This window comes from Orycteropus afer, unplaced genomic scaffold (assembly GCF_000298275.1).
Source record: "Orycteropus afer afer isolate SDZICR_OR568_19922 unplaced genomic scaffold, OryAfe1.0 scaffold00429, whole genome shotgun sequence".
In the NCBI taxonomy this organism is placed as follows: Eukaryota; Metazoa; Chordata; class Mammalia; order Tubulidentata; family Orycteropodidae; genus Orycteropus; species Orycteropus afer.
In genome coordinates, this window is record NW_006922016.1 from 1,438,396 (window position 1) to 1,448,602 (window position 10,207).

Sequence of the window (10,207 nt, forward strand, 5' to 3'; positions counted from 1 at the left end):
AACTGAGGAATGAATAACCAAACCATGGTACATACACACAATGGAATACTATGCAACACTAAAGAATAATGTAGAATCTGCAAAACACTGCGTAACATGGATGAACTTAGAGAACATTATGCTGAGTGAAATAAGTCAATCACAAAAGGATAAATATTGTATCTTTTTGCAACCTCATTCGTTATTTTTCTTTTTGCATTTTTCTCATTTTAATTTCTCATTGTCTTCTCACCGGCATGGTTTCTGCCAAGAAATCTGAGCTTAGTCTTACTGGTTGCCCTTTGTAGGTAACTTTTCTTTTTTCCTGTGCTGCTTTCAGAATTCTTTCTTTGTCTTTGGTTTTGGTGACTTTGATGATGATATATCCTGGTGATTTTCTTTTGGGGTCTATCCTGTTTGGGGTTCATTGGACTTCTTGAATGGATCTGTTCTCATCATTCATCATCTTTCAGATTCTCTTCCAACAAGTCAACAGTGTTTTTCTGTGGTTTTATTAATCTCTTCTTGTTCTGGAATTCCAGTTACACGTAGGTTATTCCTTTTGATGGTGTCCCACATGAACCTTAGGCTTTCTTCATTTTATTTTGATTGTTTTTCTGCTTGGTCACTTTCTAAAGAAGTATTGAGGTTTTTGCCTTCAATCTCTCTAATTCTTTCTTCCATTGATTCAGTTCTACTCTTTTGCCCGCTTAATGTGTTATTTCTGCCTGTAGATTTTGTATAATTTCTAATTTTTCATTTATTTTGTCATTCTATTCTTGTATTGTCTTTCGAAATTGTTGTAGAGTTTTCTCTGTATTTTCTTCAATTTTGTCAGTGTTTTCATTGATCTATCTCTCAATTCATTAAACGTACCTAAATATAATTCTTTTGAATTCCTTATCAGGGAGTTCCAGTGCTGTGTCTTTCTCAGTGATTTGGTTTGGGTCTGTATCCTGGTCCCTTGTCTCTCCTGCTTTATCTTACTTCTTTGTGTGGACTGTGATGCTCTGTTGTCTCCAAGGCATTGTGACATTTTTGTGTTTATATTTAATTGGTGATTGTATGTTGGAGTGACTTGCCCACAATTTTTGTTTTCTTTGGATGTTATTTACTTAAACAGGGTACTGTGCTGTGCAGAGAGGTGCTGCCCACCAGGAGCCCCTTTCATAGGAAAATGAGACAAGGTTTGTGCTGTTTCCTTCAAGGTGACCCAGGAAGCAGATAGAATAATTGGAGATTTAATGGAAGATGTCAGGATCAGTGAATCTGTTGCTGAAAATAAAACTGGGCATTTCCCCTTTCGTCTTTAATAAATGTAATCTTTAAACAGGCATCTCATTTCTTTCCTTCTGTTGTCTTTTCAGATTGCAGCAGTTACTTTCTGGGTTTATGGGAATGAGGCAGAGGAATAATTGAACTCCACAGAATTTCTCAACCTATACATTAGCTATTAATTTCACTATTTTTCCATCTCTACCCTTTCTAGGTGTATTAGTTTTTTTTTGTTGTTGTTATTGCTGTCATTGTTTTAAGAGTTATAAAGAAAATGTCCCAGTGACCAAGGAGCTTTCTGAAGTTGGTTTTGTGGGATTGTTTCAAAACCAAAAATTTGTGTTGATTATGGGGGTGAGAACAGGTGTGTGATAGAAATACATATCTAGCTCCAGTCAAGAGAAGGGAGAAGGGTCCTAATTCCTGCCTTGATTCATGTAAAAAAAGAAAAAAATATCTCGCCAGAATTAATGGAAATTATGGAGATTTGTGGGATGATATGTTAGCAAAGGAATGGTATAAAGAGGTTAATCTATCCACCAAGCAAGCCAAAAGGCAGATGTGCGATATTCAGACTAGCTGAAGGTATGTGTTTCTTTTTATGTGTAATCTCCTGGAGTGTCAAGTTTCTATATTAAAGAATTTTTATAGGGAGGTCCTATGCCAGCATCTCTGTTAGTTCCTAATGATTGTGAAATCAGAGCTTTTTGAAGCTAGACAAGATTAAAGAGATCATTTATGGCGATTCAGCTGTCTTAGAGAGGGCATTACTTTCATCCAGGGCCTACTTCCTGTTAAATGTTCTTGCCACCACTGCACAAGTGTGTCTGTTTCTGTGACTCAGTTCTACTTATAGACACTATAAAAGATACCACATTAGAGGTAGAAAGGTCTCTCCCATACTGGGCCACCCATAATGAGTCCTTAAATAAGAAAGAATTGCTGGCAATTTGAGTTTCTGATGGGTGTTTAATTTTCTTTTCTGTTTTTAATATATTTTTTAAAATAAGCTACCTTTGTTTAATTTGAATTTACATATTTTTCAGTTCAAATCTGAACATCAACGATGTCCTGGGGAACTATTCATTGACTCTTGTTGATGCATTGGATACACTTGCAGTAAGTCTTCAGCCTTATTATCACTATCTTTTCTAAAAAAATATTAATTAAAGTAAGATATAGAGAGGTACATGGGTGGTACAGACAACAAAGATAAACCCTTTTGCGTGTACAGTACTGTGTTGTCAGTGATGGCAAGCATTGATCTATGGGTGGATGGATGGGTAGACAGGCTGGAAAAAAAAATTAAAGTAAGATGTTTAGGAGTTCATTCCCCCTGGATTCCCCCAGGGACATGAATTCCAGAGAACCCAACACTCAAAATGTATTGAAAGCTATTATTGACTTTAATTACCTTAATGGAGAGAGAGAAAAAACTATCAGAAGTTAGGGGAATTGTCCTTAAAAAAATGGAGAAGAAATATTTGATTGCTTTTAGTGGACTTATTTTTCTCCCAATTTCCCACTATTTCACTCCCTAAAGGAATCTATAGAGAATTTCATTCATACTTACAGTTTCTGTAATTAAGATTTCACAAGTTGGCCCCAAACCAAACCCGTTGCCATTGAGTTGATTCTGACACATAGTGACCCTGTAGGATAGAGTAGAACTGCCCCATGTGTTTTCCAAGGCTGGAAATCTTTACAGAAGCATACTGCCTCATCTTTCTTCCAAGGAGCAGCTGGTGAGTTCAAACAACTGACCTTTTAGTTAGCAGCCAAATACTCTAACCACTGCACCACCAGAGCTCTTTCACAAGTCAGAACCAACCAAAAACCAAACCTTCTGCCATCAATTCGATTCTGACTTATAGTGAGCACCAGAGGGTTTCTAAGGCTGTAAATCTTTACGGAAGTAGATTACCTCATCATCTTTGCTTGGAACAGCTGGTTGATTTGAATTGCCAACCTTTTGGTTAGCAACCAAGTGCCTTACCCATTGCACTACCAGAGCTCCCTCGCAAGTCAGAAATATGATCAAGTTACTGATTCCCAGAAGTGGGGCTGAGCCTTGCTGTCAGCCCATGTGTGGATGACTCTCTCTGAACACTCTGTTTACTCTTTCTTGTCTCGTGGACACTGCCCACTCCAGACTTAGACTGTGACTTAGGTGCTGCCCCACCTCCTCATCTCGTAGTTTCTCTCAGTGACTCTGGGGAACTGGAGACCTTTGGACAGATACATAGAAACATGTTGAAAGCGGTAAAACATTACAGAAATGTTGATGGGCTTCATCACCTTGTGCCACACAATAGTTTCCACAGGACTGCCAGCATTGTCTGTAAATCTCCTTAGTGAAGGTGATTTCACAGTCTCTTCATTAGTAAGCTTTTACTGTTATAAATTCTTACTGCAGTTTAGCCCAGATCCCACATTCAATCATTTACTCTTCCCCTTTTCACTGCCATCAAGTCAGATCTGACTCACAGCGACCCTTCTTGGGTTTCCACATTGGTTATCACTACAGAAGTAGATTGCCCAACCTTCTTTCTGAGGAGCAGCTGGTGGGTTTGAACCATTAGCCTTCTGGTTAGCAGTCAAATGCCTTAGGCACTATGCTACCAGATCTCCTACTCTTCCCTTAGAAGAGTTTAAAGCTATTTGTTAGGGGTTAGAATTGAGTAATGATAGCTAAATTTGCATTACAGTTGTGTCTTGCTAGTAACTGAATAACTAGAGCTTGTCAAGAGTTGCAGAAATCTCTCTACAGTTTCATTTCAGAAATAAATAGCAGAAATGGGGCTAGGCCCTTAGCCAATAGGAAACCCAGGGTATCCAGGGTATTTCCTGACCTTCTCCTCTACTAGCTGTAGCTGCAACACATTTTAGTTTCCCAACATCTCTTTCAGAAATTACATCTCTACTTCGGTCATCTACTGTCCTGAGCAAAATGTGCCCAGAGAAGTGTGTTCAGCTTAATTGAAATTAACTTGTCGAGGACACCAGAGGCTGACTCAACCTGCAGATGGTACTTAGAAAAAGTCCTCCGACTCATGTATACAAACCAAACCAAACACACTGCCATCGGACCCAACTCATAGTGACCCCTCCTTGGGTTTCCGAGGTGGTATCACCACAGAAGTAGATTGCCCAACGTTCCTTCTGAGGAGTGGCTGATGGCTTTGAACCACCAGCCTTCTGGTTAGCAGTCAGATGCCTTAGGCACTATGCCACCAGTGTTGGAAAATTCACCCCTTCTTCCTCACCTCCCCTTTTTTGCCCCATTTTGTCTTTTTTATCCCTCCGCCAAGCTTATCAAGCACAGAGATCTTAAGTATACCGTTCATTGCACTCTTCTCTACACCTGGTAGTTTCTGGTACATAGTAGGAGTGCAAATATTTGTTCAAGAAACAAATATTTTCAGCATTTCCTGGCACAGATTCCAAAGGCATGCTCCCTGAAAGAAGAGTGGTGTTCTCAAATAAACCTGACAAATTTGCGTCTGTCCCATTGTCTCTGGGTGGTGCAGATGGTTAACACACTTGGTTGCTAACCAGAAAGTTGGAGGTTTGAGCCCACCCAGAGGTGCCTTGGAAGAAAGCCGTGGTGATCTACTTCCAAAAAATCAGCCATTAAAAACTTATGGATTGGATTGTGTCTCCTGAAAGTATGCATTGAAATCCTAACCTCTATGCTGGTGGTTATAATCCCATTTGGGAATGAGTTGTCTTTTGTTATATTAATGAGATAGGGTTAGTGTAGTCACTTCTTTTGAGATAAAAGAGATGAGCAGAGAGAGAGATTGGGGTAAGATAGATGCCAAGAAACATGAAGATCTCCAAGGAATCGGGAAGTAGAAGCTGAAGAGACAAGAACCTTTCCTCAGAGCTGCCAGAAAGAAAGCCTTTCCCTAGAGCTGGTGCTCTGAATTTGGACTTCTAGCTTCCTAAGCAGTGAGAAAATAAATTGTTTGTTAAAGCCATTCACTTGTGATATTTCTGTTAAAGCAGCACTAGATAACTAAACCTTTGGAACTCAGTTCTATTCTGATGTGTGTCGGTGGAACTGATTTGACAGCAACTTGGTTTTTGGTCACTGTTAGAGAGCCACAAAGCATATCAGTGTTTTAAAGACTGAGAAATTCCGCAGTAAAAAAACCTATTTAAACCTCTGTTCAATTCAGCTTTTCAAACCAAACCTAAGTGAATGAATTTCATAGCCTGGTTGCTCTGAGCTCTGTAGCTGTCTGTCTAAAATGATAAATTATAATATATAATTAAGAGATACTGGCTTCCTTCACTGTCCTTCCCTTGATCTGAGGTCATATCTGCATCTGCAGCTGCTAGCAAACTGTTGTTGAAGATTTATAAGGAACAAACCCCTTTTTGTGGTTTCCATTGTAGACGTATCTGGCTGTTAATATGTTAGTGCTCCAGGCTTGTTTTTCAGATGTTACTTATGTTGAGGGTTTCCTTTTCTGTTGCTAACATTTTAAACAAGCTCTAACAGATGTGTTGCAAAAATTCTCATGAAATAGTAATCTCATGACTGCTGGATGCAACTTGGCAGCATTATTGCATAATCTTCGTAAAAGAAAAAAACGAAAGCCAGAAAAGAGTAGTCAGTGCTTGTTTTACATGTTATAGCAAAATACCAATGAGGTGTGTGTGTGTGTGAGTGTGAGTGAGACATAGAAAATCAATAAATACTAGAAATAAGACATGCTTGAAAGAAGTAGCGTCTGAATGAAATTGTTTTTCTTTTTTTTTTTTTGGTGTCCTTATGATATCATTATAATCCTAGGATTGTCACATAATCTCGAATAGAATAAAATAATTTCAATTCAGGTTCTTCTATAAACTTTTATGTGCAATTTGTACTTCTTACAGGAGAGGGTATCATGGTAAGACATCATATCAACACACCTATTTTGGTTACCTGGTGCCACTCTGACAGGAATATACCACAAATGGAATGGCTTGAACAAATAGGAGTTTATTCTCTTACAAGTTTGGAGGCTTTAAGTCTGAGTTCAAAGTGCCAGGCTCTAGGTGTTGGGTGAAAGCCCCTCAACCTTGGGCTTCAGCAACTGCCTCCTGCTTCTGGCCCACTGAACCTGGAGGCTTTTCTCCACTCAGGCAGCTGCTGGCTGCTGAGGCTGACAAACCCAAGTTCAACAAGTGGAAAGGCACAGTCCCCATATCACCAAACACGGTAGGCCACTAATTCAAGTCCAGAAAAAGTCTGGAGATCGGCAGGGCATGGCAGGCTGTTGTGTTACATGCAGGGTTCAAGTGTGCCAAAAAAGCTAGGGACTATCCTCAAAGCTGCTTCTTGTGTACTGGAAGCAGACCACATCCCTAAAGCAGCTACTCAGCTGCTCCAGTAGATTCCACCATGGAGTTAAATACCATTCTCACCATGGGGAATAACTACATCCAGCTGCCCAGCCACTCAACCAGGCCCAGCCAAGTTGACATATAACCTTAACTGCAGCAACACCCAATAAAGGAACAGGAATTTTGGATCACATCTTAAAAAAAAAATTAGGGCTGATTATTTGTATGTTTTGTTAAGGTCATTGTTTTTGTGCTGTGCTCCAAAGGGTACCACTGCTGTAGATAAACAGGAGGTCCCTCTGTTTAGCTATCTGTACAATAAGCAACAAGTTTAATCAGTTCTAACTTGGTCGTTTTTTTCTCCTGGGAACCAAGTACCCAAAGTGTCTATTTATTTGAGGAACAGAATGCAACTCCTGTTTGTTTGCTCAATTTTTTTTCTGTTTTACCCATTCCAGAATTTTTAGGCACTCCAATGCCCTACATGTTAAGTAAGACCAGAGTGAAGATGGAGGGAGAGTAGAGGGAAGGAGAATGCCAGTGGTTTTATGAGGAATTGTTTTTACTGTTTTGCCATTTGGACAGCAGATTCTAGAGCTGGATCAGTTAGAGGGTACAGGTTTGCCATCTGTCATGACATGTACCTGAGAAATAACTGCTTTTTCTGCCTTTTGTGCTTCTACTCCCATGGGTGGCAGAATCACACCTAGACATTTAGACCAAGTGGCCCAGCTTCTGAGAACACGTAGCCTTAGTTTCATTTCAAGCTGTTGTAATGGTTTATGTTCCTCTTTTTACAGATAATGGGAAATTCATCTGAGTTCCAGAAAGCAGTCAAATTAGTGATCAACACAGTTTCATTTGACAAAGATTCCACTGTCCAAGTCTTTGAAGCCACAATAAGGTAAAATAGTACATGAAATGGATTGAAAGTTTCTTAGTGTGTGTATGTAAGAAGAAAAATTCTCCTAGCCACAGAATCCAGAAAGTGAGCCCCGTGTAGTCCTCATGGGTACCATGTCCATGTTTCGTTTTAATTTTTATGTTTATTAAAACTAGAACAATTGGTGTGTCAAAGTCATTACATTTTGGACTAAACAGAAAACACCTGAGCTTTAATGGGGGTGTAAGATAGGTGTCCCTTTAATGCAATTTTATGTGGTATCCCTTATGTCTGCTTTCATCTTCTTCCTTCTTGTCCTAGAAAAGCCCCTACACATTTCTCAAGGAAGTGACAGTTTCCTATCTCACCTACCACCCACAGAAAACCACTGTTTACCATTGTGGTGTATTTCCTTTATTATAATCTGTCTCTTGCTAGTCTCTCTCCCTTTTTAATGTATTAGGAACCTGCACTACACAGTTTTTTATCTTGCTTTTATAGCTTAGCATATTGTAACTGTTTTCCTGTTTCACTTAAACTTTTTGCAAATTGTGCTAATGGCATGAATTCCAGTTTATAGATGTAATATTTATTTAAAACTGAACTTACAAATATGGTTGTTCTGAACAATGTCACAGTCCCTTCAGATTATTGAAGTGAGACAGGGTCTACATGGACGGTGATCTGTGTTGGTAGCCTTCTACCTTTGAGTGGGTCATTTTCTCCTCCTCCTCATCTTGCCTCTTTATTTATTTATTTTAAACGTTTTATTGTAATCTGGGTGAAAGTTTACAGAGTAAATTTGTTTTCCATTCAACAGTTCATACATGTTTTGTTTCATGACATTGATTGCAATCTTCACAGTATAACAGCTTTTTTCCCACTTCTTCCCTGCGTCCTTCTTTCCTAGGCATTCGTACCTTCTGAGCCTATTCCCTTTAAATGCTGTCCTTCTTTCTCCCATGGTTGATTGTTCTAGGGAATGTACCTGGTGTAATTGTTCACCTTGTGGGCCTATCTGTTATTAGGGTTGGAAGTTAAGCTAAGGGAGTGAGTTCAATTCCAGGCCTGAAGGGTGACTAGGGACCATAGTCTCAGGACTCTCACTAGTTTTTATCAGACCAGTGAGCCTGGTCTTTTTTTTTTTTTAATTGTGATTTGGGTGAAAGTTTACACAGCAAATTTACTTGCCATATAGCAGTTCACACACACATTGTCTCTTGACATTGACTACAATTTACCCCAGTGCAACAGCTCCCCTCCTACTTCGTCAAGATACCTCTTCCCTGTGTCCATCCTGCCATGCACCCCTGCCCCCTCAGCTGTCTCCCTGTGCATAAATAGCCCTTCTTTCTGATTATTCTCTCCAAGGAGTGTATCTACCTCCGGTACATGTTCAACTCATATGCCTGTCTTTTGTTTGGCTGGAAGCTACAGGTGTGGGTTCAATTCCAGACCTGAAGGGCAGCTAGGGACCATAGTCTCAGTGGTTCCACCAGGCTCTATCAAACCAGCAAACCTGGTCCCCTTTTTATTTCTTTTCCTGCAAAATGATTTTGAGTTTTGTTCCACATTGTTTTCCTTCTCTATCCAGGATCTCATACATAGATCCGCCTCCTAGTGGTTGATAATGATAGCTGGGCACCATCTAGTTCTTCTGGTCTCATAGTCGTATAGGCTGCAGATCGCATGTTGTACCAGTCACTGGGATTAATTGTTTCCATGAATCTTTGGTTTTCTTCATTTTTCTTTGCTCTGGACAAAGAAAGACCCATCGTTTCATCTAGATGGCTACTTGCAAGCTTTTAAGATCCTAGTCACTACTCGCTAAAGTAGGAAGTGGAACAGTGTTTTGTGTAGTATGTTATGCCAATTGAGTTTGATGTCCCCTGTGAGTATGTTCCTGAGTGCACAGGTTCAACTACTCAGTTCCTCTGGGTAGCTGGCTATGACCAAGAAGTGACTACAACCTTGTCCGTTGTCAGCTCTTCTATACCCCTGGGAATTTCTTATAGAATATACAAATACACTTGTAGAACCAACCATTGCCTGCCAACCCTATACATGGTCTTGGGTATACTCCCTGCTGCATAGGCATACCTAATAGTTCAGCTTGTCCACCCATCTATCCACCCATATACCCATGTTTGCCTTCACTGACAATGCAGTACTGTATGTGCAAAAGCGTTCATCTTTGTTGTCTGCACCTCCCATGTACCTCTCTATGTCTTCCTCTTCCTTAGTGGCACAATGTTGATTACTCACATTTGGTACATTGCCCTTCTCTTCATCCAAATCAATACCTATCTCTACCTATCTAACAGTGTTACCTACCCTCCCCTCCCACCTCTGGTAACCAACAAAGAAAATTTCCTTCCATATATAATCTGTTCCTTGACTTTGACAATAGCGGACTAATAGAATATTCGTCTCTCTGTAATTGACTTATTCACTCAGCATAAAGTCCTCCAAGTTCATTCATGTTATGTGATGTTTTGCAGATTCTACATCATTCTTTAGGGTTGCATAGTATTCCATTGTGTGTATGTACCAAGGTTTGGTTATCCATTCCTCAGTTGATGGACACTTAGGTTGTTTCCAACTTTTTGATATTGTAAATAGTATTGTGATGAGCATGGGTGTGCATATGTCTGTTCTTGTCATGGCTCTCACTTCTTTAGGATATATACCTAGTAATGGAATGGCTGGATCAAATGGTATTTCTATTTC

General features: G+C 39.7%; 1 protein-coding gene across 1 annotated transcript in view; it reads left to right on the forward strand.

Moving 5' to 3' along the window:
• The window catches only part of EDEM1 (ER degradation enhancing alpha-mannosidase like protein 1), a 65,740-nt gene that overhangs the window by 26,973 nt on the left and 28,560 nt on the right, over positions 1–10,207 (forward strand). The window contains 2 exon segments of the mRNA XM_042782722.1: positions 2,301–2,373; positions 7,395–7,498. Of these exon segments, the coding sequence (XP_042638656.1) occupies positions 2,301–2,373; positions 7,395–7,498 (177 nt within the window).